At 43.8% G+C, this 27500-nt stretch overlaps 1 protein-coding gene across 1 annotated transcript in view; it reads right to left on the bottom strand.

Annotated features, from left to right (window-relative positions):
• LOC311237735 (neuropilin and tolloid-like protein 1) overlaps positions 1-27500 on the bottom strand; it is a 265853-nt gene that overhangs the window by 85152 nt on the left and 153201 nt on the right. Inside the window, 3 exon segments of the mRNA XM_084325710.1 lie at positions 8107-8252; positions 10679-10746; positions 10749-10763. Of these exon segments, the coding sequence (XP_084181836.1) occupies positions 8107-8252; positions 10679-10746; positions 10749-10763 (229 nt within the window).

Below are 27500 nucleotides of genomic sequence, written 5' to 3'. Positions count from 1 at the left end.
ACTCATTGGTCGACAGAGTCTGTTGCCTTTTAGAGCATTTTGTAATAACGATGACTACAGCGCCCCTGGTCTTCACGATAATACATGACGACGTTTAAAACGGTGTGTGTGTGTGAGCTGTATCTAATGACTGTAGCAAACAATGGGAACGTATGGCTTCCTGGCTGAGAGGCCCTGAGGGTGGAAGAGAGCGGGAAGAGTAATGAGAGTAGAAGAAATGCATTGTTGGTTTTGGTCTTTTTTCATAGGCTATGTTGCCAACAAGTGGAGAAACGTTGTTGCTGCCCTATGCGCCAGCCGGCGTAATGGGGATGTGTAAGTAAGTAAGTAAGCAATGTTGCCAACGAGAAAAGAAAATACAACTACATTAGCCTCGTGCCTGATTCGTACTCGGACGTCAAAGTGGTTGCGAAGGTTGCGGCGAGCCTGCTGAGCTCCTGCAAGCTGGCCGAAGATGTAACTGTGTCAAGTGATCCTTTATCCTCTTCAGCATCGGACGGCCCGACATCGGGCTGTCACGCACTCGCGCGCACGTCGTGGCACTTTGCTCTCGTCTGTCGGCTCTGGGCTATGTTTTCGCCGATCAACCAATACATTGTTGGAAAGTTGAATTTGCCGCCTTTCGATTGACCAGTCACCGCTGATGGTGAAAATGATTGACCACTTTTGTAGCCAAGGAGCGTCTGCTCCGAAAGCGATCCGAGACGGGCGCTGGGAGTGGGGGAAGGAGACACAAGAAGGCGAAGAAGTCCATTGTTGTGACTAGAGCAGGGGTGGCCAACCCGCGGCTCGCGAGCCGCATGCGGCTCTTTGCCCGTCAATGTGCGGCTCTTCCATCCATACATTTTTTTTTTTTTTTTTTTTTTTTTATGTCACTCATTCCATAAGGACGTAGAATAAACATTTCCAATTTTTTTTTAGATGGTCCATTTGCATGTTCTTGGTATCTGAATCTAGGGACATATATGGATCAGTGTCAGAAATAGTGTGTCTGTTACTAGGCTTGAGTAAATTGTAATGAACCAAAGGAGAATATCAATTCTATTTAAAAAAAAATGTATCTTTGACTGTAAATAACACCATGCTAAAATTTACCAGACCTGAAAAATCTAAGCAAATGAATAAAGGGAAGATGATTAAACAGAAGGTTTTGTAGATACAGTACTGAATTCTGCCATCTTTTTTATAATGTAAATTTCTCCACCATTTTTCATCATATTGCAACACCGTTTTTTGCAAGACGTTCACAGAAAGGTAGAGAAACTAACTGCGTTCTGTTTTATGGCAATAACGTTCAGGTTTGTGGGAGATAATCCCAAAAAATAAGAGAAATTAAAAAGTAAATCCAGAAGTCAGATGATTGACAGGGGCTGGTGTAAGCTGGGTAGGGTAGTTTTTCGAAATTTGAAAGCCCTGAGTCTCTTCCTTCAAAAGACTACACTCACTTTTGGCTGTGCCACTTCCTCCTGTCAATATGCGCCGGTTTCCGACTCAATGCCCTGAGATTTCTATAATCTTATATTTCACTAATAGTTAAAATAATTGGTAAACAAACATAATGCTGAAAATATACACTTTTACTGTATATCTCGGGCTTAAGAGGTTAACCCTGTGAGGCCCAAATTAAAAAGAAATTAGCAACTTCAGAGGCCAGAGGGTGGGACATATAAACACATTTACTATCAAATAGCATTGTGAGGCTGAACAACAGGACCAATTGACTATACATGTGCTTAAAGTGGGGCGGCGTGGCTCAGGGGTAGAGCGGGGCGTCCAATGATCGAAGCGTTGGTGGTTCGAATCCCGCTCAAGCCCATGTCCATCCCACTGCCGTTGTGTCCTTGGGCAAGACACTTAACCTACTTGCCTCGTATGAATGTGTATTCATGTGAATGAATGTTGGTGGTGGTCGGAGGGGCCGTAGGCGATGATTATTCGCCACGCTTCCGTGAGTCTGCCTCAGGGCAGCTCTGGCTGCAATTGTAGCTTACCACCACCGGTATGACTGTGTATGAACGAATAATGGACTCTGTGAAGCGCTCTGGGTCTCATGAAGAGCGCTATATAAATCCAAGTCATCATTATTATTATTATTATTAAAGGGGAACTATCTTATAAATGGCTTTTTTCAGTGTTTACCATTGTTTCTTAGCTATGTGGACTTATATTAATAGGATATATGTCTCTAATTCTCATATTGGCGAATTCTTCCAATTCTCCTCTCACAATATTCACCCTCACTGAACTGAGTCATCTGAAAATGTGCATATCTGTGATGTCAGAGATTTCTCAGCTGCATAATATATGTGGCAGTTGATGTGGCAGTTGGCACCAGGCCACACAGTGGTTGGAGCCCAGCCTCAAAACGGCTTAAGATCTTGAGGTAGAAAAATGCGGTTTTTAGTACTTGATTAGAAATACAAAACAATGCATTTTTTTTGAAAAAAACCTAGGTGTTCCATAGACTCACAGGAATTGTGTAAAAGTGCCCAAATAGTGAAAGAAATAGTAAAATAGTTCCCCTTTAACATTTTTTAAATAAACATTATTCTTTTAAATGGCTAAAAGTGATTTTGTAATTTTGCAACCGTGGGTCTCACAGGGTACTTTTAACCCTGTGAGGCCCAAATAAAAAAGACATTAGCAACTTCAGAGGCCAGAGGGTGAGACCTATAAACACATGAAGGGTGCCGTGACTGAAAAAAAAGGTTGAGAAACACTGGTATATGGTGTGGCTCTTTGTGGTACCACAGTCATTTTTTTGTGGCTCTTAGTCTCTGACTGGTTGGCCACCCCTGGACTAGAGCATCGAAATGAATGGCAGCGGACGGCCATTTTGGATAATCATGCCGAATTCTTACTAGTACACACATTACAAAAATCTTTGTAAAACATTCATTTTCCGTGGGATTTTGATCAACTATGGCTATGGAACCATTATGTTTTCCAGCTCCTACCTCTCAGCTGGAACTTAAAAAAAGGTATCTGGCAACAAGTCAACACAAAAGTAAGCAGCAAATATTTTATTTCAGTGTGTTTCTCTATTACATTAGCACTCAAAGGGATTTTTCTTCAGAAATTTCAGAATGTTACCTTTCAAAAGAGACCAGACTCATGTGCTATAAGTATAAAGTATAATAAATCACAAATTACTTTGGGTATGCAATCGTCAGGCGTTTTATGCAAAATGTGGGGTATGCTTAAGAGGTAAGAGGCATCTGGCAGCCAGTAAAAAGAAATGTGAGTACACAAAACCTTTACTTCATTCAGTGTGTTCAAACCTCTGTTACTCTATTAAGCTATTTCATTAGCACTCAAAGTGTTTTTACTTTATTGTGTAAGAAACATACTTACTTCAAAAGAGACCAGACTCATGCATGTGCTATAAGTATAAAGTATAATAAATCGCAAATTTGGGTATGCAATTGTAATTTTTTTTTATAAAAACAGACACATTTTTGACCGAACCTTAAGAGGTTAACATTCACTTTAGACACTTTAAACACTTTTTAACACTACACCATATTTGATCTATTTATAACAAAAATATTTGCACTACATCTCTACCTCATTTCTGCATTTTTGTTGCATTTTGTACTTGTACTGTATATTGTATATATTATTTTGTACTTGTACTGTATATTGTATATTTTGTATATTGTGTTTGGTCTTTATTATTTTTACTGTATGACTTACAATCTCAGAACCAAGGCTCATACAAAACCAAGTATTTCACTGTAATGTACATGTATCTTATATGTTACAAATAAAACAAAACTTGAAACTTGAAACTTGAGAACAGTACAGTATATAGACCAGTAGACCAGTGGACCCACATGGCATTCACAAAGAGTCTTCCCCAATAGAGATGGATAGAATCTGCACTTTTAAGTTTCCTGTCCCCGTTGTTCACATGTGTATAGCGCCACCTACAGGCTCCTCATTTAACAAGGTTACTGAGCCCATTCACTATTTCCACTTAGTGGCAGAAGTGAGTTGTAAGTTATAAGTTGAAGTAAAGTGTTCCACCTACCACTGAATCTCAAGTGAGGTAGAAGCAGTGTGTCTTCTGGGGTAGAAAGCAGGTGGAGGTTCTGCCTCTAATGGTAGGGTATAATTATGAGAATGTACTGGCTGTACTGTGTAGATAGGAACGACCCCCTTGAGCGTTTTAATCCCTTCAACTGAGCCCAGAAGCTCTTGCATACTAAACTGTTTGCCAGAAGAGTTCCTGGGTTTCTCTATACTAGTGTTAGTGCATAGTACATAGTACATAGTACATAGTACAGAGCCACTGTGGCTGAAACCCTGCAGTGTACTCTCACCTAGCTAGCACGGTTATTTGGGTTTATTTATTAAATGTATTTTTATTTAACCTTTATTTAACCAGGAGAATTAAGAATTTACAATGATGGCCTGGTGAGAGAAGAAAAGGGCCTCTCAAAGGGTAACAGGGAAACGGGACAAAGAAATAAAATAAAATTGTATCTTATCTTACCGGTAAATGTCAAAGAATGTTAAACATCTTGTTGACATATGCATCCCTAAATGTAATGATGTGTTACCGCTCTTTTCTTTGTGTAAGGAGACTAGTGGAGAGAGAGACGGTCTCCCTTGTCACTAACACTCTTCCTTTCCTCATCTCACTCACTCCTTCCTCCTTTTTCATGCTTAATCTTGATCTAGAACTAACTATCTTTTGACTATTATTTTTGTATTCTTATATGGATCCATACTTGTAATATCGTACATTAGAAAATGTCTCCTGATCATTATAATTTCTGACAGCCATTACATATTCTATTTTTAATACCAACTACGTCGGGGATATCAAGTATTCATCATTACATATAATGACACCAAATGACTTGTTTTGATGGATTTCGCCTACAACAAAGAATTGTTGAACGTACCATCTGATGTTCCTTGCAGCCAGGCACCACGCACCACGGAATGTGACTTTGGGTCAATCTCTGTTTGTTAACACTTTTTGAGATCCTACATTCATTTGACTGACTTTTTAAACCAGCTACAAACGGCTAGTCACACCTAATTAATATCCATAGGCGTATCCGGTTGCAGTCTCCTCAATATTGAGAAGAGGAAGATTTGTCCCCCTCAAAAAATATAGTTAATATGAAAGCCAACCCCCTCCCCAAAAGAGGTCAAACATTTATATATCTTTCTTACCTGTAACTATATACAGTATCAACCAACAATTTCAGAGCCTTACTGCATTATATTCCATTATATTTGTGTCAGCGGGTCCCTGAATGTTGTCTTTTCCGTTACAGAAATTGTACAAATTGGTGCCCAAAAGAAGACCAGAATGCAGGAAAGGAAGTATTCAAAGCTCAACATTTCCTGGGGGAGGACCAGACCCCCCGATTAAAATGTCCCCCCAAAGTTGAAACCAAACCTAAACCCTTGTTAACATCCAAAATTAATCAAAGGATTAAGAATTTTTTATACAGATTTTGGGTGCAGGAATTCATCCAGGCCATCCCGGGAAGCTGGATTATGGCTCACATGAAGAAATGGGCACTGAGATTCCTAGGCTTTAGGCTATACATGTAATTATACATGTAATGCTACACTAGCTATATCACATAGGAAGGAATTACCGAGCATTTCCTTCCTGTCATTTATACTCCAGTCACCTGTCTTCTGTGTGCTGCCCTGGTTCAACGCTCCTGAAACGTATCCAATATATCCCAACCACATTGCTGCTCTGCGAGCAATTATTTTAATATATGTTGGGAAAACTTTGCCAACTTGGGAGTAATATTCCAGGGTTCCGTAAACCTTTTCCCAAGAAATCCGATCCAGGATTGGTTTCATGCCTCATCGCTAAACGTCACTAATGTGAAATAATTGCAGGCGAGCAATCCTGTTTTATATACTGTAAATATAGGCTGCAACCTTGTTTTTCACCCCTGAATTTCAGGGCTATGGGTTACCGACCTATAGCATATGTTACACGGTCCACGCATCATAGCTATAGCTAATAATAGTTATAATAGGTTTTTGAATGCTGATTAATAACATAAATGGCGTTCTTTCGCCTCAGTAATTATTATTATAACACCAAATAAAACCTGCACGGACTACAATGAATGATGTATATCATGCCAGTTAGGGTACCTTGTGTATACTGCACCTTGTGTATACTGTTTACTGTTACTCATAGTATATTCAGATAAAACTTTGTATTGCCGATATTATTGTAACATAGTCATAATATACGATAGGGCATACAGACTCTCATTGCACCTGCATAACATTTTATTGCCTATATTTATGTCTTTCTCCTATTACCCTATTACCCCCACCCTTATTAATATAACCCAAATAAAACCTTCACAGACTACAACATGTGACGTATATCATGCCAGTTAGGATACTTAGTGTATACTGCACCTTGTGTATACTATTCAGATAAAATTGTATTGCCTGTAATTAATAGTAATAGTCTTTCTACTACTACCCTATGACCTCCCCAAGGGCATCAATAAAGAATATATTATCTTATCTTAAAAAAAGCTGTCAGGTGGAGAACCCATAGGTTTATGCATATATCTTATTTTATTTATTTTATGTTATTTAATTTAATTAAATTGATATTATATTGGATGCTGCTATGGTCGAGGAACCATAACGAAGCGAATTTCACAATCTTTGCTGTAAAAGGTACAGAATGATGTGACAATAAATAAATCTGAATATGGAGTTACACCTTAAAAAAGCAAGTAAATTTTCCCGCAATCTCCGAGATAGTGTGCTTCTGTTCCGGACAAATTTTTTCTTTTTTAATAATGAATGTCTAACGGCTATAATCATATTAGTCCCTGGCAATATTCACCCTAATGAAAACCGACACACCCGCTCCCTGGCTGCCGTTTAAACGGTCATAAAATGAGATGGGAACCTCTGAAGGCACCTTTCTAGGGCAGGCAGTAACCTGGTCACTGATGATCCACCAGGCCACCACATAATGGCCACCACTAAACTAGACTTGTCGTTATGTGCCATGGTTGGTCTGCCGAGGAGGAGTGAGGTGAGTGATGTTAATGTGGGCCAATCAGTAGCGTTCGCTGTGCGGGTCATGTTGCAATAAACAGATACATGACAAGCTTCTTGAACCCGGGAGCGTGGAGGCAGAGAGTTAACTTGCACAGTCAGCACTCTTAAACCCCCCCCCCCTTCCTCCAGTCCTCTCCTCCTCTCTCTCTCTCTCTCTCTCTCTCTCTCTCTCTCTCTCTCTCTCTCTCTCTCTCTCTCTCTCTCTCTCTCTCTCTCTCTCTTCTCTTTCTTCAACATGTGGGTTGAGTGGAGTATTGTCTAAGATACATCGAGGAACTCTGGCCATAGCGTTTTCTTTGAGCAATAACAGCAATTTGTGTGTGAGAGAGAGGGGGGGGGATAGAGAGAGCGGGAGGGGGGAGATAGAGAGAGAGAGAGAGAGAGAGAGAGGGGAGAGAGAGAGAGAGAGAGATTGGATAGAGAGAGTTAGGATAGGGAGAGAGAGCTAGGGTAGAGAGAGAGCTAATATATATATATATATATAGAGAGAGAGAAATAGTGTGTGTCAGCGTGGCTGCTAGGCTGGAGAACAGGATGTAGTTGTGTATGTGTCCGTGTGGCTGCTAGGCTGGAGAACAGGATGTAGTTGTGTACAGTATGTGTCAGTGTGGCTGCTAGGCTGGAGAACAGGATGTAGTTGTGTATGTGTCAGTGTGGCTGCTAGGCTGGAGAACAGGATGTAGTTGTGTATGTGTCCGTGTGGCTGCTAGGCTGGAGAACAGGATGTAGTTGTGTTGTGTCTGCGTGGCTGCTAGGCTGGAGAACAGGATGTAGTTGTGTAGTGTCAGCGTGGCTGCTAGGCTGGAGAACAGGATGTAGTTGTGTATGTGTCAGTGTGGCTGCTAGGCTGGAGAACAGGAGTGTTGTGTATGTGTCAGTGTGGCTGCTAGGCTGGAGAACAGGATGTAGTTGTGTATGTGTCTATGTGGCTGGAGCCTCATGTAGTTGTGTATGTGTCAGTGTGGCTGCTAGGCTGGAGAACAGGATGTAGTTGTGTATGTGTCTATGTGGCTGGAGCCTCACGTTCTTGGTAGGTGGTGAACAGGATGCGGAAGCGGCTCTTGCGACTCGCCTCGTCTGCCCACATGCGGATCACACCCAGAGTGGAGACGAGCATCACGTCGTTGGCCACCGTGGAGCAGAACTTCTTCTTCAGGTCCTCCACCGAACTGAGAGGAGAGGAGAGGAGAGAGGAGTGAATGAATGAATGAATGAAAACTTTATTTAACAGATTGCAGAATGGGTACAATACAGTACACGGCTCAATACACACAATTGTTAAGGGGATGCAGACCAGAGAAAGACGTTTGTCTTGTTTACATCAGGGTTCCCCCATTTTCAATTCATAATGACATTTATGACATACACAACATACATGACATCATGACATTTATGACATAGGGACATACATGACATACAAGAATATAGTACTGTTATATTTGTGGACATATACGATATGCAAATATACAGCACTGTTACCCAGAGATCCTAACATATAATATATACATATGATGAGGAGGAGACTGTACATTAGGAGGGGGTGGGTGGGTGGGAGAAAATGTATACATACGGTGGGGAGGATACTGTCCATAAGGAGGGGGTGGGTGGGTGGGAGGGGGGGTTTGGACATTTACGGTAGGTGCTATTTGAGAGCGGTTTTGAATGTGTCTAGGGATTCAAATTCCTTTAAGGCTGTGGGTAGGGCGTTCCACATTATTGTGGCATAATTGCGAAACGTGTTTAGTCCCTTGTTTGTGCCGAATCTGGGTTGGGGGGGGGGGGGGGGGGGGGGGGGGGGTGTGGGTAGGCGGGGTGGGGTGGGGAAACTGTACAACTGTACAAGTAAAACTGTACATTGGAATATCGACAAAACTATACATGGTTCCAAGAAGAGGGTCACGTCTCATGTATTATTGGGTTAGGACATTTACTGTACATTGGAGGGGGTTGGGTTAGGACATTGGAGGGGGCCAGTTTCGAAATTGCAGTCTCCCGTAGGTGCTCTTTGAGAGTGGTTTTGTAAGTGGGTAGTGATTCACATTCCTTTACAGCTTTGGGTAGGGCGTTCACATTGATGTGGGCATAATTGCTAAACGTGTTTAGTCCCTTGTTTGAGCCGAATCTGGGTTTAACATGATTTGTGGAACTCCCTCTGGTGTTGTAGGCGTGGTATTCACTGACCTTTGGGAAGTATTTCGACATGTACATGGGTACCTGAGTGGTGTAGTGTATCTTGTAGACCAGGCCCATTGCAAGTTGCTGTCGTCTACTCTAAGTCATCCTAGGTAGTCAAGTTGGCAGGGGTGAGGTGGGTTTTAGGAGTAAGGTCAAGCAGTAATCTGACCAGTTTGTTTGTGATGTTTGTACCGTAAATCCTCTAATAGTGGAGGGCATCAAATAGAGGATGGACCTCTTATAATGGACGGGGGGTTTGATACATGCATACAAATACAGGCCGGGCTTCCAATACAAGGTTGCAAAATATTTTTTTATTTTTCGTGCCGTGATATAGAATGAGATAAACTCTTGCCAATGCAAATGAAGTGCTGCCTCTCTCTACCGTTCCCGCTAGACTCTTGACTACATTAACGTTTCCCTACTCTCACTTCGTTGGCGTTAGCTAACGTTGTCATAGCTAGATCTGTGGTGTCGGCTGGATGACGTTGGCTTTGTTTGCAAACGTTAGTATATGGCGTTGTCCAGTTGACATTACAGATTATGATGGCTATGATAGCGTTAGATAAAGCTATTGCCGCACTGCATGTTATCAAATCGATTCGACTCAGGTAGAGTCGAGAAGGTACCACACGCTAAATTGTCCGTGCGGACCCTGCAACCTATAGACAGTTCCAACTTCAGTGTGTGAATTACGTTAATCCACCACAGTTTCACAATTACTGTGTTGCACTCAATATTTAAATAATGTTAGTCTAAATAAATGTAGACAGACAATGTACATATTTAGAAAATAGAATGAAATTAAGGCCTGCCTCTTATATAAGCCTCTCTCTAATAAAGGCTTGGTGCTATTTGCAGCTGAGGTAAATACAAGACCCGTCCAATATTAGAGGATATACGGTAATCTTGTTTTTAGTGCCTTTGAGGTGCTTTGGTACCATGAGGTGCAAGCATAGTCGTACTGTAGTACCCTTGAATGATTGCTCCTGCCAGAGTCTTCAGGGTATTCTTGTTTACAGAGAGGATATCCGGGGTACAAGAATCTAGTTCGTTGGTTGACTTTTTTGATTACATTGGATGCCATTTTGTCACAGGAAAGATTTGCCTCTAGGATGGAACCCAGGTATGTAATTTCATCTTTCCTTGTGACAATATTGTCACAGGAGAGGAGGGGAGGGGATGAGAGAGGAGGAGAGAGGAGAGGAGAACATATAGGAGGAGAGGAGAGAGGAGGAGAGGAGAGGAGAGGGGAGAGGAGAGGAGAGAGGAGAGGAGAACATAAGGAGGAGAGGAGATTATGTAGGAGGAGGAGAGGAGAGGATATGAGATGAGAGGAGATGATAACATATAGGAGGAGGAGAGGATAACATAATAGGAGCAGGAGAGCAGGAGAGTTATAAACATCAAAAGGTCGTACCTGCCACCGTCGTAGACGGCCACGAAGTTACGCTTGCACTCGTTGGAGTTGGCCATCTCATAGTCCCAGGGAACCGCAGGTAGATCTGTGCGGCGTAGGGAGGAATGATGGAAGGAAGGCAGGAAGGAAGGAAGGAAGGAAGGAAGGAAGGAAGGAAGGAAGGAAGGAAGGAAGGAAGGAAGGAAGGAAGGAAGGAAGGAAGGAAGGAAGGAAGGAAGGAAGGAAGGAAGGAAGGAAGGAAGGAAGGAAGGAAGGAAGGAGCGAAGGAAGGAGGGAAGGAATGACAGCGAGAGAGAGAAACATAAACAAGATTAAGAGAGCAAGATAGTGTAACAGGTGGACGTGGCAGAGGATGGAGAGAGGGAACGCAAGAAATAAAGGCTTGTTTACATTAGTAATTGAGAGAGATTGAGTGAGAGAGAAAGCAAGGTAGCTTGAACCTCGGTCTGGTCGTGAGATAATTAATTGTAAGAGACAAAGAGAGAAAGAGAGAGAGAGAGAGAGAGAGAGAGAGAGAGAGAGAGAGAGAGAGAGAGAGAGAGAGAGAGAAGAGAGAGAGAGAGAGAGAGAGAGAGATGAGAGAGAGAGAGAGAGAGAGAGAGAGAGAGAGAGAGAGAGAGAGAGAGAGAGAGAGAGAGAGAAAGAGAGAGACATACATTAGTCTTGTTCTCCTTATCAGCGAGTCCGGTACAGCAGTATAAGAAAAGGTCTTGTAATGTAATAAGATCGGCAGCCTGTACAAACTCACTCCACACACATATCCAATAATGACACGGGTAAAGGCAGAGGTTCAATCACCTCGGTTCAATCGATTGAGGAAGTGGATTTTCTTTCAAATTCGAATGCTGAAAAACCTTTGGGACGAGAAGGTTGTCCTATAGACCTGGGGAGTGAAAGTTCCACTATTGAACCTAACCCCCCCCACCCCCCGCCCCCGTATTAGCCTACCAGTGAATATCAAGTTCAAGTTTTGTTTTATTTGTCACGTATAAAGTACATTACAGTGAAATGCTTGCTTATGTATGAGCCCCCTGAGAATGGGCTTCATACAGTAAAGAAGTAAAATAATAAAGTCCAAACACTATACAAAATACACAATACACAATATACAAACTAAAGTACAACCTAAAGTACAAAATGCAAACAGTGAGGTACAAAAATGTTAACTTTAATTTGGTATGGATATCAAACTATATCAAATATCAAACTATTGTTTTGCAGTCAAACCATACTGTGTACAGTAGGTTCATAATTACTGATGGAGGGATAGATCGTTTCATTCTTTTTGTGTTATGACCTTTAAAGGTTCAGAAAAAATAATTAACGCATAATAATAATAATCCTCTGTTCCTTGGTGCTGAGCCAAACTGTAAAAACAGTAATACATAAAACAAAGCGGGGCTCGCAACTCACTTTTGATGCTCCAATGTGTTTTAATTGTGACAAATAATAGCAGCAGATACGTTTCGAACCTTCCGGTCTTTTTCAAGTACAAAAAATGTCCCTGCCTTTAAAGAAAAATACACCCCGGCTAAATTAGTTTATTAACCCTCCTAGATGACAAATCCATTGAGAAACGGACCTTCGCTCTCCACGGTCACGGAAGTGCCACAGATGACCCAACTATTAAGGGTTTATTTCCCCCCACAAAGCCTAGAACCTCCTCAAAGTCAGATAACGGGAGACAAGTTTCAGAGCAACCCTTTCCCGGAAAACATGACAGCTGGTAAAACTTGTACCTTCTCACCGCGACCCGTTTGAGATTTTCGACAGCTCTATTGGAATAACGAACACCCGCTCATAATTAACCTCTCTGGTTCCGTCACACTGGCCATCGTTAAGCTCTCAAACCCCCGAGACATGTCTCAGCCCAAACCTCGGCGGATGAAAACGTCAAACTCACTTTTATAATGGCCCCCTTTTTTCCACAGCTTCTCCCGGTGAATCTAACACTTCCTGACTGCCGGTGTGCGGATCCCCATCCACCCAACGCCCCCCCCCCCCCCCCCCCAATTACGGTGGCCCCGGTTATGGTCGGCCGCACACACAGCACTCACCGTCATTACGGTTAATGACCGGGCCGCTCCTGAGGCGTGACAGGCAAATGTGACGCTTTTTAACAGTTGAAGATGAACGGCGCAGATGGAGCGAGCTAATGGACCCTGCGATGTCAGCGCGGCTCCGACGTGAACGGAGAGGAGGGGGAAAAAAAACTACTCAGCCGACTCCTCCAAGGTCTCGTGTGGGTGTTGATACAATTCTCTCTACTTAACCCTTTCACTGCCACACGACAGAAGGTTAACCCTTTACTATCACACTACCGACGGTTAACCTGCTGTCGTGTGGCAGTGAAAGGGTTAACCGTTTGGCAGTGCGGCAGTGAAAGGGTTAAGAACGTGCCGTATTCCACCGGTTTGTCGGCCTGGTCACGAGATGCGGTGTAAGGTTCCTCCGTCCGTCACGCTGCAGCGTTGCAATGGATTTGTACGTTCCAGACACCCCTAAGAGCCAGAGATGTGTTACTCAACAGGTACGTTGAGTAAATGGTGCATTTATATAGCAGCTTATATAGCAGCTTTTATCCAAAGCACTTTACAATTTGTTCCTCACATTTGACCCATTCACTCACACATTCACACACCAACGGCGGAGGCAACCCTGCAAGTTGCCAACCTGCTCATCGGGAGCAGTTAGGAGTTAAGTGTCGAACGAGGAACCTCCGGATGACCAGACGACTGCTCTACCTCCTGAGCCACTGTCGCCCCTGTCATATACTATTCTGAAAGCATAGATGTCTCTTAATGCTACAGTATATAGAACATAAACGATATTGGTATAGAGGAAGGCCCTTTCATATCATCTAGATTTAGCACCCATGGAGGGGATCCACAAGGATCGACGTGGACTAAAATGAGACGGCAAACCTTGGTAGACATTCTGCATAGGTTGTGCATGGACTTTAAATGAGCTTTACCATCTTCTCTAGAGTCAGACGAAGAAGATAGATACCAGACACAATCCAGCCTTCACTGCTAGCGGAGAAGCTCACAGTGATGCAGCTGGAGCACGGACTACGTCACTAACCACAGTATGTCAGACTACAGGACAGTCAGTCTGACATGCTGGTGAGCAACACCGGTGCCCCCCAAGGAACTGTGCCGTCACCTTTCCTTTCATCCCGCTACACCTCCGACTTCTGCCACAACTCGAGCGAGTGCCACCTGCAGAAGTTCTCTGACGACTCCTCCATCGTAAGCTACATCACCGACGACAATGGGGTGGAGCGACAGCAACCACCACCAACTCAACATCAGCAAGACCAAGGAGCTGAAGGTGGACTTCCGGAGGGGCAAGAAGAGCCCCCCCCCCCACTCCCATCACCATCGGAGGGGATGAGGTGGAGGTAGTGGAGACATATAAGTTCCTTGGGGTATACCTAAACAATTACTAGACTGGTCGGGCAACACAGGGGCCCTTTACAGGAAGGGACAGAGCAGGCTGTTCTTCCTGCGGAGGTCCTTCAACGTGTGCAATAGACTGCTGCAGTCGTTCTACCAGTCTGTAGTGGCCAGCATCCTCTACTATGCTGTGGCATGCTGGGGGGGCTACATCAACTCAAGGGACACCAACAAACTAGACAAGCTGGTGAGGAAGGCTAGCTCCGTGGTGGGAGTCGAGTTGGTCAGACTAGAGGTGGTGGCATAGAGAGGGGGATGAGAAGGAAGCTGGCTGCTATCCTGGAGAATCCCTCCCATCCCCTCTATGATGAGCTAGTCACGATGAGAAGCATGTTCAGTCACAGACTCATACACCCCCGACACTCAACTAACCGCCTCGGCCAGTCCTTAATACCAGTGACCATCAGGCTCGACAACAGTGGGCAGGGACTGCTGCCAGACATTCAACTACTAGGAATGTCTGATCACTGAGTGTGTCTGACTACCACCTAAATGGACTACCTAAACAGACTACCTAAAGTTTAAACGGACAACGTATAACGTATGAAGTATATCAAGCCATATGTACCTTATGCATACTGCACCTGTGTATACTGTATACTTACTTACTCATAGTATATATTTAGATTATAGTGTCTATTGTCACTACCGGTATATTTATTGTAATGCAAATATAACTGATAAGTCATACAGACCCTCATCTGCACCTTGATTTACACTGCTTACTTGCTCATATGCGCATACTCAGAGTTAATTATACTGTTATATTGTTTACACTGCCTATTTTCATTTTTACTTTTCTATTGTACTATAATTTTATGACCTGTATCATGTCTTCTACTATTACCATGTACAGTAGGCTACCTGTACCTCCCCCCTCCCCCATGCTGCTACAGTATGATGCCTGGATTTTCCCAACGGGATCAATATTAAAGGAATATCTTATCTTATCTTAGTTTCCTCTCTGTGCATTCAGTAGAAAGCTATCCGGCTGCAAGCTAGTCTAGCTTTGTACAAATGAATGGAAGTGGATACGGATCAGCTAGCATAGCCTAGGCATTGGCCAAAAACACCTCAACAGAGGAAATCAGTATCTATCTACTTGTCTGGCTCTGGAGGAGACAGTAAGCACATTTTCCATAATGTCGGCGTGTTCCTTTAAAATTATATTTCACCGAAGTGGGAGCGACAGTGGCTCAGGAGGTAGAGAGGCCACCTGGTAATTGGAAGGTTCCCGGTTTGATTCCAGCTTCTCCCGGCAACGTGTCCTTGAGCAAGACACTTAAAGGAAAACTCCAACATTTTGGGACATTTGCTTATTTGCCATCTACCCTGGAGTTAGACAAGAAGATCCATACTTTTTTCTCCTCTGTGCGTGCATTAGGCTTAGGGAACAGCCGCTCCGTTAGCGTAGCTTAGCTTCATCACTGGAAGTGGGTCAGACTTGTACCCTGACTGTTACAAAGGATCAGATTAAACCGAATATATATATTTATTGATTGATATATATGGCATAGTATTTGTATATCGTTTGATATCCCTTGTATATTCCTTGTACATATACACGGAATATCCCTTTAGCCTACTACAGACCATAATATTTCATTCTCCTATTGGACAGCGGTCCACAGGCGCCAGGGACCAGCTCCCGGAGTCAGGTTCAAAGTCACCGTCAAGACATGGCTGTGCATGCCCGGCCTTGCCCAGGGATACGCGACAGAAATGAGATTGGCACTAGTTTGTTCACCGTGCGTATAAATACGGTGCAGGTGAATACAGAAGCGCTTAGTCTAAGAGTTACCCAATAAGTTGAAGCCTCACCCACGATACAACATGCGGTGAAGTATGGCCTGTTTGGCCCCAGAATAGAGCATTGAGACCGCGTGCAAATTAATAACTGAATTGTCAGAGTTTGGCGCTATACCGTCGAGTGCGACATATTCCTATTAAGTCAGTAATAGTCTATTTTTGTATAGTGTATCGTGCGGCTAAAGTTCTACGGTGACCAGCATCGCCAACGCTTCCTCGTATTAGCTAGAGTTCTTATCCAGGCTGGGCTGCTTTCATTGCGCTTTCACCCGAGGAGACCTAGACGAGAACCGTGTGGACATGTACACTGGATTAATCTACCCGACGACTACATAGCCCTTTGCGGCTGGAATATATTTGCTTTCGTCCTGTGATTTATGGAGCGGAGAATCGCCGACGCCTGCACGTGTTGGATTTACCCCGCGAGGAGCCAAGTCGAGTCGGCGCCTCAGAGAGCCTGAGGCCGGCTAGCTTTCTTCACTGTGGAGCTACAGTCTACGGAGAACAGCTGTATTCGTCTGTGGATCAAGAGGCTATTGCACCGGCTCCTGTACCTGGAGTCTCCTTAGTCATCGTTGACCAGACTCTCTACTACCGACAGATCTTCTACCCCTGCTGGCTTACAACCAGGGGGACCCTTCCAGTATCTCCCGCTATATTACTAGTGTACCATAGATATAATTCCCTAAGATTCAGGTTGTATAATTACCTCCTGCGTAACCAGAGAATGGACATTCATTGTTGATTTGCCTACGCACATTCCTTTGCCTTACAAGTGCATTCAAAGTATATCGAGAAGTATTATGTACCTTTTGCTGCAATAAATACTTAAAGACAACTTTGTGTAGAACCGGTTCATTGTGGGAAGTGTTCATTATATTCATATATCATGTACTGTATGGCCAGTAATTAAAGTACATAAAGCGGTAGTGGTTTAATGATACCATACTTATCAATACAGTCAGGGAATTGTACCCCTCAGTTACACTGACATTCCCTACAGTGCCCTACAGTCACGAAATACACTCCAAATACAACTCCAAAACGTTCCTGTAAACATGTTGTGACCTGTGTATTTACCACGTGGAGAAATAAAAAATAATTGAATTCGACAATTACATTTTCTAAGCAAATATACTCGGAACTATTTATTGCCGAACCACTCCTCTCGGGGCGCAGTCAGTGATTTCAACGTGACGCTGTGTTTGTTTACATTCTCATTTTATTCAAAGGATCCGAACCGATTGAAGTTTATGGATACCAATGGGCAGGTCGGCACCTTGCATGGTCGCCTCCTCCGTCCGTGCGTGAATGTGAGGGTGAACAGGTGAATGTGTGGGTGAACAGGTGAATGTGTGGGTGAACAGGTGAATGTGTGGGTGAACAGGTGAATGTGTGGGTGAACAGGTGAATGTGTGGGTGAACAGGTGAATGTGTGGGTGAACAGGTGAATGTGTGGGTGAACAGGTGAATGTGTGGGTGAACAGGTGAATGTGTGGGTGAACAGGTGAATGTGTGGGTGAGGCGCTTTCGGACAAAAGCGCTATAAAAATGCAGTCCTGTATAAATTCAGTCGTGTAAAACAATGCAGACTTATTTTGCACACAATCTCACACACATCCCGAGGCTCTAAACTCGTGTTAATCACAGTGCGCCCACCGAGTCAAGAGGATAGACACCGATTTCCTTTTGAACAATTTCACCTCAATTCAAACGTCGCATTTCTCTCGCGTTCCGGGCGTGAGATCAAGGCTGATAAAACAACCGTGACATTTTTATTCACTTTTAAGAGTCCTTGGCAGCGCATCGCTCCTTCCCGCCCGCACGGTGTGTCTGCAGCTCGGGCGGTTTTGTCCTTCTGCGTCTCGACCTTCTTTTACGCGGCTCCGCTGAGAATCAGCTCCCCCCCCCTCCCCGAGTTTACTGCCTCCATCAGGGGAGGTTTAAACGGCGGGTGAATGGCGTGGGCGTGGCCCGCGTGTCTCTCAGATAAGGGGGCAGACAGATGATCGTCCGTAACCTACAGCTGTGTCGTCAAACCCGCCCTCCTCTGTGGCGAGGAGATACGGAGATGGTCCCGCGCACGCACGCGCGTGCCTCGCCAGGCCTATTAATCCGTGTGCCCTGACTGCACCCGTGGGAGGAGACGCTACAGATGTACTGTCATCACACAAGCCCCGCTTCTCCACGCGCCCGCTACACCGCCGCGGCGTTAGACCTCCGACGGGAATTATTTGGATAATCGTGAATGAACGGAAGTACTTTCCCCCCGGTACTTTAAACCCACGTGCGTTTTTCAGCGCCGGTGATCCAACATCTAACCTCGTTCTACCGGTCCAGCTACACAGGCCCGCGTATAGGTGGCCTTAGCTGTGTTTCACCCGTTTCAACTGAAACAGGCCCCACTCGCTAGCAGGGCCCCGGATTGATGTGGCAAACACACCCTGGATTGATGACTGATGCGCGGTGGTAACGTTTGAAAAGGCACATCACCAACACAGAGAGGTTTACAGGCAAAATCTTTCACCCTGTAGAAGAAAGACATCAACCAAGTCATGTAAATCTCCAGGGTCTAGTTGAGCTGCGTCGTGGTGAGTTTGGCACAGTGGCTACAGTAGCTTCCTGCCTTATGTGCAAATTTGCCTAAAACATTATATTTTCATTGGCTTCCTATTGTGATTCTCGGTGAGGATATAATATATTGCATCATATCTTCAGAAACCTCAGAGTTTGCTGTTTCATTCGGTATATGACATGCATTATGCTGTACGATTTTAGGGTTGAAAAGTAAGCAGAAAACGTCTCTTGTGTGCACAGGCTCTCCCCATTTGCTTGCACCCCACCGTTTGAGAATCACTGGTTTAGCCAGCGTGTGTGTGTTTGTGTGTGTGTGAGAGAGAGAGAGAGAGAGAGAGAGAGATTTCCTGAGAGCAGTTACACATTTAAGTCAGAGAGAGTGAATACAATACATTTTTTCCAAGGTCCACTGTACATTCTCTTGAATGGTGCATTTATATAACAGCTTTTATCCCAAGCACTTTACACTTTTATTCCTCACATTCACATTTCATTCACTCACACATTCAAGCACACATCCACTCACACATTCACTCACATATTCACTCACACATTCACTCACATATTCACACACACATTCACTCACTCACATTCCGTTGTTAAGGGCCCATATTTGATCTTGAAACGGGCCCCCTGAACCTTAAGGCCGGCCCTGCAGTCTTACAGCACTGGCGCAGGACAGGTGCAGTGTGGGGGGATCCACTGGTGCAGTGTGGGGGGATCCACTGGCGCAGGACAGGTGCAGTGTGGGGGGATCCACTGGTGCAGTGTGGGGGGATCCACTGACGCAGGACAGGTGCAGTGTGGGGGGATCCACTGGTGCAGTGTGGGGGGATCCATTGGTGCAGTGTGGGGGGATCCACTTGTGCACGGCGTATGTGAACACGAGGAGAAGGCTTTTTGATGCCTGAGCTTTAAACAACAAAGACACGTCCGGCTGTAGGTGCTCGGCTGGAGGGGACATGAAACATTAATGAGAGAAAGAGAGAAGCTCTGCGCACCGTGCTGCTGCCTCCACCATGTGGTTAGAAATGACATGCTTTGGATCTTGGCCCTGTCATTTTTATGGACATGAAACAGGGGAGTAGGGGGGGGGGGGGGGGGGGGGGGCAATGTGGCGTTTAAGGGTTTCTCTTTATTGAATCATTAATCTATCTATCTATCTATCTATCTATCTATCTATCTATCTATCTATCTATCTATCTATCTATCTATCTATCTATCTATCTATCTATCTATCTATCTATCTATCTATCTATCTATCTATCTATCTATCTATCTATCTATCGAACGTAGAGGCCCTCAAAATATAATTTGCATACTATTGACTTCCTAATGTAGTCTGTATACAGGTGGCGACAGTGGCTCAGGAGGTAGAGCAGTCGTACCCCCAGCCCTATTTCTTTCTTACCCATGATGTTGTCGATCGGTGGAGTTCCTTTCTCAGCACAATCCATGCTGTTCCTCCTCTGCTGTTCCCTAGGGGTGAGGTAGGAGGTAGAGCAGTCGCCTGGTAATCCGGAGGTTCCCGGTTAAATTCCCACTCCTCCCGTGCAGCGTGTAGAAGTGTCCTTGAGCAAGACACTTAACCCCTAACTGCTCCTGATGAGCAGGTTGGTACCTTGCATGGTCGCTTCCGCCGTGAATGCGTGAGTGAATGGGTAAAAACAGCTAATAAAAGCTGTTATATAAATGCACCATTTACCATTACATACCATATACAGATGAAGACACATACACAAAGTGTTGTCTCCGAGGCCTCTATGGGAGTCTTCTAACTAACCCCGATAATGATGAGAGATTAGTCTGCAGATGGCATCATGAAGCCAAATGAAGGCGATGGATCAGGTAGATAGGATCAGGAGGGCGGGGGCCGGGGGAGGGAATTGGCTCCAGAGGGCAGGCCAGCAGGCTGGGCTTCTCATTGATGCCTGCGCCGCCCAGGTAATGACGGCGAATTCATCACCGCCGGGGAGAAGAATTCATCCTCCCGGCGGCTAAGAGGTGTCCGTGCTGACACACAATCCGTTCATTAATACCGACAGGATGGGCGTTCATATTTTAAGCCGGTATCTACATTGAAAGAGAAGGCGGTGACAGCCCGGCCGGTCTGGGGGGGGGGGGGGGGGGGGGGGTGTTTCTGTAAACAAAGGCTGAGAGGAAGGATTTCTGTGGAGTAACATGGAACGGGACGCGTATCATCGTTCATCCGTGACCTCATTCTCTCCGGGCTATGTCACATTTTCGTCGGGTTTCCTATGAATTGATCGAGTGACTGTAACCCCCGCCCCTATTCCTAACCCTAACCCTAACCAGGTATAGAGGCTGCTCATTCTAGCAGCCTCTATACCTCTCTGTTTCAGTCCTGTTCTCATTCTAGCAGCCTCTATACCTCTCTGTTTCAGTCCTGTTCTCATTCTAGCAGCCTCTATACCTCTCTGTTTCAGTCCTGTTCTGATTCTAGCAGCCTCTATACCTCTCTGTTTCAGTCCTGTTCTCATTCTATCAGCCTCTATACCTCTCTGTTTCAGTCCTGTTCTCATTCTAGCAGCCTCTATACCTCTCTGTTTCAGTCCTGTTCTCATTCTAGCAGCCTCTATACCTCTCTGTTTCAGTCCTGTTCTCATTCTAGCAGCCTCTATACCTCTCTGTTTCAGTCCTGTTCTCATTCTAGCAGCCTCTATACCTCTCTGTTTCAGTCCTGTTCTCATTCTAGCAGCCTCTATACCTCTCTGTTTCAGTCCTGTTCTCATTCTAGCAGCCTCTATACCTCTCTGTTTCAGTCCTGTTCTCATTCTAGCAGCCTCTATACCTATCTGTTTCAGTCCTGTTCTCATTCTACCAGCCTCTATACCTCTCTGTTTCAGTCCTGTTCTCATTCTAGCAGCCTCTATACCTCTCTGTTTCAGTCCTGTTCTCATTCTAGCAGCCTCTATACCTCTCTGTTTCAGTCCTGTTCTCATTCTAGCAGCCTCTATACCTCTCTGTTTCAGTCCTGTTCTCATTCTAGCAGCCTCTATACCTCTCTGTTTCAGTCCTGTTCTCATTCTAGCAGCCTCTATACCTCTCTGTTTCAGTCCTGTTCTCATTCTAGCAGCCTCTGTACCTCTCTGTTTCAGTCCTGTTCTCATTCTAGCAGCCTATATACCTCTCTGTTTCAGTCATGTTCTCATTCTAGCAGCCTCTATACCACTCTGTTTCAGTCCTGTTCTCATTCTAGCAGCCTCTATACCTTTCTATTGTAGTCATGTTCTCATTCTACTAGCCTCTATACCTCTCTGTTTCAGTCCTGTTCTTATTCTAGCAGCCTCTATACCACTCTGTTTCAGTCCTGTTCTTATTCTAGCAGCCTCTATACCTCTCTGTTTCAGTCCTGTTCTCATTCTAGCAGCCTCTCTACCTCTCTGTTTCAGTCCTGTTCTCATTCTAGCAGCCTCTCTACCTCTCTGTTTCAGTCCTGTTCTCATTCTAGCAGCCTCCATACCTCTCTGTTTCAGTCCTGTTCTCATTCTAGCAGCCTCTGTACCTCTGTTTCAGTCCTGTTCTCATTCTAGCAGCCTCTATACCTCTGTTTCAGTCCTGTTCTCATTCTAGCAGCCTCCATACCTCTCTGTTTCAGTCCTGTTCTCATTCTAGCAGCCTCCATACCTCTCTGTCTCAACAGGCTGTTTCTGTATCTGTATCTTTAAATCAGCTGTTCCTGCTCCCCAGTGTATTGCATTTCCTTCATTGCTTCTGTGTGCATTTGAACACACGTACACATAAACAAACACATGCACACACACACACACACACACACACACACACACACACACACACCTACACACGCACTCACACATGCACGCACGCACGCAACGCACACACACACACAGTCACACACACACAGTCACACACACACACACACACACACACACACACACACACACACACACACACACACACACACACACACACACACACACACACACACACACACACACACACACCACACACACACACACTTCAGAGAGAGTGGCACTGTTTGCATCCTTTTGATTACTTCTGTGTGCATTTGAACACACAGACACACACCCGCACACACAAACTAGTGTGTGTGACTGTGTGTGTGTGTGTGTGTGTGTGTGTGTTGCGTGCGTGCGTGCGTGCGTGTGTAGGTGTGTGTGTGTGTGAGAATAATAAATATGAGAAAAATAAACAGTGTAAACAAAGGTGCAGATCAGGGTCTGTATGCCATATCGGTTATATTATACGTAACAATAAATATATCTGAATATATACTATGAGTAAGAGTAAACAGTATATACACAAGGTGCCCTAACTGGCATGATAATAGTCATACGTTGTAGTCGGTGCATGTTTTGGTGGTTAGAGAGTCAGACACACTTAGTGGTCAGACATTCCCAATAGTTCTTGAGTTCTGCAGCATTTCACGTTTAGCAGTTAGCATTTCCTGGATGACAGTGTGGCCAGCTGGGCGATATTAGTGATGGGAGGGGGGGGCAGGATGAGAGGGGGAATAGCCTAGAACAGGTGGTCCGTGGTCGGTCTGTCAGAACCGCTGACTGTCAGCCTTCACCCTTCAGCCTGGAGCTTGTCTCGTAAACATGACACCGGTTTACACCAAGTAAAATACATCCATCTGCCACTCTCACCGGCCGTCTCTCTCTCACACGCAGACGCACACACATACATACACACACACACACACACACACACACACACACACACACACACACACACACACACACACACACACACACACACACACACACACACACACACACACACACACACACACACACACACACACACACACACACACACACACACACACCGCAAGTAACGTGCACTGCACTGTATTAACATTAAATCTGGTCTTACAACACATCTAATTATATGGTTTCCCACTCTCCAGGCCATGTACACCAGGCGTTGCAGGGCCAAGGCAAAGAGAATTGTAAAAGACTCTAGCAGCCACCCAAACAACTGCCTATTTGCACTGCTGTGGTCAGGCAAGGTAAACACTACACCATATTTGATCTATTTATTACTAAAATATTTGCACTACCTCTCTACCTAATTTTTGCATTTAGCATTTTGTACATTTTAGTTTTGTATTGTATATTTTGTATAGTGTTTGGTCTTTATTCTTTTACTTTTACTGTATGAAGCACAATCTCAGGGGGCTCATACAGAACCAAGGATTTCAATAGAATGTACATAATAAACCAAAACTTGAAACTTGAACTATTCTTTGGCGTGTGGGCACGCAGGTGTTTACGTGCCGCGCACCGCAAGTTAAATGCGCTGCACTGACACACCTGACGCAGACACGGCCAGTATTAAACGTCATTACATGCACAGGACCTGTGTGGCGTTCTGAGTGCGCGTTGCACTAACATGTGTAGCGCACGTGGAGCGATCACCGTGCGCTCACTGTGTGAATACTTCCATCACTATCGGGGATGAACAGATGTATGTACAGGTATAACATATATAAATCAGTACCACTGACTATTAGTGCTAATCAGATGTATTCACACAGATATGGACACACACAAACACACACACAAAAAGAAGCAAGTGCCTATAACCATCCAACCACACCCACCCACCCACCCACCCCCACACCCACACCCACACCCACACCCACACACACACACACACACACACACACACACACACACACACACACACACACACACACACACACACACACACACACACACACACAAACACACTCTCAGTGCTGGAAGTCCCTGATGCCCCTCCTTGGTACAGTAGCCCTGCTGTCCTGGCAGACTCAACCTCTCCACTTAGACAGAGAATCAATGACGCCAAACTGAACGGCCCATAAGGTTTAACATCCTCCATGAAACCTGCCGCTCATCAGTGACGCCTCCCAGCTCTGGCTGCTTCACGATTTTAAACAGTCGTTTCAAGCGGGATTCAATGTCCATTCTCACCAACTACTATTGATATTAAATTATTCTTTCTCTCTCTCTCTCATGTGGTCCTCAAATAACTTTTAATTGCGCTGGCGGTTTCCTAATCCCTCCCCGTCTTTGCCGATAATCCTCTACTAATTGTACATCGATGTCTTTTTGAGCCTGTGCTGACATGTCTAGTCACCCGTGTCCATGGAAACGGAAGGGAGGACAATGAGAGCAACTGTGAAATAAACAACAGCTCCTTCCACAGAAAAGATAATCTGCTTTCTTCTCTGGTGAATATATGACTGCGAGCTTCATACGTGATTATTTGCAACGATTCAAAGCTATTGCTGCATTTTTTTTCTTTCTCAAGAGATTTGGACTCAGAGGTGAGTAAATATTTACCATTACGTGGGTCAGAGCTCTCTCTGCCGGTGTGTGACGTAGAGCTCAGTGTAGGGGAATGCTGTGTGATTCTACAGGAGAAATTACAGAGACCATTTCACTGTTTGTAAACAATTGTTAGTTAAGGGTATTAACCGTTACCATATATTTGTATTTTTATTTACTTATTCTCCCAGGCAGCTTGTCGAAGTGTCCTTGAGCAAGACACTTAACCCCTAACTGCTCCTTGCATGGTTGCCTCCGCCGTCGGTGTGTGAATGTGTGAGTGAATGTGTGAGAAAACATTTTTAGGAACAAAATGGTAAAACACTTTGGACAAAAGCGCTATATAAAATGCACCATTTACCATTTAGACTACTTGTTTTATCTTTGTGTTATTCTATCTTAGTTGTGTACTCCCTCGTGTTTAAATAAAGGTTGAAACGGCAGCCATTTTGCTCTTATGTCATGCACAGGTTGGGATTCCTTTCATTATGGCTGCTGTCATGCGCTTTAAGATGCATTCTAATTGCTATTATTTTATCTCATTTTATTTTATGCTATTTTATTTTATTTTATTTTCTATTATAGGATGCTGCTACGGTCGAGGAACCACAAAAAAGCAAATTCCACTATTTTTTGCTGTAAAAGATACCGAACGATGTGACAATAAAAGGAATCTGAACAATTTATTTTAGAAGAATAATTCATGCGAGTTCTTGATCTGGGAAAACATTACCGGTGACCATCCCTACCAGTGATGCCAGTAACTAGTTACTAAGTAACTAGTTACTCTAATCTGATTACTTTTTTCAGTAAATAGTAATCTAACTTGTTACTTTTTACAAGCCAGTAATCTGATTACAGTTACTTTTCCAAGTGGCTGTGCGTTACTATTTAGTTACTATCTCATAATGCTGATGATAAGAGAGCCAGGGGTACAGTCAGCTAGACCGGAGATGGGACGCTCGCGCACGCACGCACACAGCCACACACACATGAGAATAACAAACTATAATACCATGTTTTATATAACACAACGGTTTTACAATTTTAATTTAATTAAAATTATATTATATACATTTTCTATTTTATTTCGTTTGGGAACCACTGTCCTAGAGTGCCTGAGCAGTGGACAGCTGTGACCTTATATGGCCTGATGGCTGATGACGTCTCACGATGACCTGTCTGAGCAGCCAATCATGATTTATGACATTATGCACTTTCAATAAAGCATTATTTAAAAAAAATAACTGTTGTCATTCTTATGTTGTGGCAGCAGCAGGGAGGACGACGACGACTTCGTAACCTAGTTACTTTCAAATTAACTAAGTTACTTTGATAATCAAGTAATCAGTAAAGTAACTAGATTACTTTTTAAAGGAGTAATCAGTAATCAGATTACAAGTAATCTGTGGCATCACTGATCCCTACTCTCTCAGCACATCCATGCTATGCTACACAGTGGATGTCGGCAGCTTCGGCTGGTTAGCAAGGAAACTAATGTGAATGGGCCGCTTCAGTCTGTACCAACCCCCAAATAAAACCTGGTTCACCGTGTGTTACAGGGCGTGCACAGACTGCAGATTACATTCAAATCATCATCAGACAGCAGTACAGTACAAACAAAAAGAAGTTTGGCATCCAACCAGAGTGCAAAATGTAACAGTAAAGTGCAACAGCAATATACAATGTACAGGTGATTAAACTGGATATAGAATATATAAATGAGTACTACTGAATAATAGTGCTAATTAGGTGTACTGTATGTACAGAGTTGTAATATTAATGTACAGTGATACAGGTATAAAGATATTATGGTAGTAAGTCATACTGGCCAGCAGTAAGAGTCAGTAAGGGATATGTACAGATATAGATATAGTATCTACAGATATGTAAAAAGGATTAGATGCAGTTACATACAAACAGAAGATAGATATACGTTAAGAATAAATATATATATATATATATATATGGTATATACAGCATTATTGTACATGCTATCATATAGTTATATAGGTTATATGCAGGTGTTTAAGTAGGTATATAGAAGGATTATATGCATGTATATACATATATATAATATAGGTGGTAAATAATTTATTTATGATTGTACATGCTGTCATGCAGAGTTATATGGGTAGACTATAGAGTGGCCCATTGACTTGTCCTTGTGGCTAACTAGGCTGAGCTGCAGGTATGCAGTAAATGGTAAATGGCTGCATTTATATAGCACTTTTATCCAAAGCACTTTTTTGTTCCTCACATTTCACTCACACATTGACACACCGACGGCGGAGGCAACCATGCAAGGTGCCAACCTGCTCATCAGGAGCAATTAGGGGTTAACCGCCCTATCCATATTTTCAGTAATGTAACCAAGTAACCAAGTAAATGGGAGATTGCGCCACTTCTACAAGGTCCATTTGTATTTTGTATTTGTATTTATTGGTTTAAAATACAGAGACAGTGCATATTAAGGAACATTTGACTGTAAATATGCCAGTTAAGCCAGGTTGGCTAATTTTCAACTGTAGTCTCTGGGGCAGGTGACATGAGGACTACAATAATTAAGACATAGTACAATAATTAAAACACAGTAGGAATCAGTAGGTTACAATACACTAAAATACATTAAAATAAATACATTAAAATACATCA

The sequence above is a fragment of the Notolepis coatsorum genome (assembly GCF_963971535.1).
Source record: "Notolepis coatsorum genome assembly, chromosome: 12".
NCBI lineage: Eukaryota > Metazoa > Chordata > Actinopteri > Aulopiformes > Paralepididae > Notolepis > Notolepis coatsorum.
Note: the sequence above shows the minus strand (reverse complement) of the source record. Positions and strands in the feature narration are given on the sequence as shown.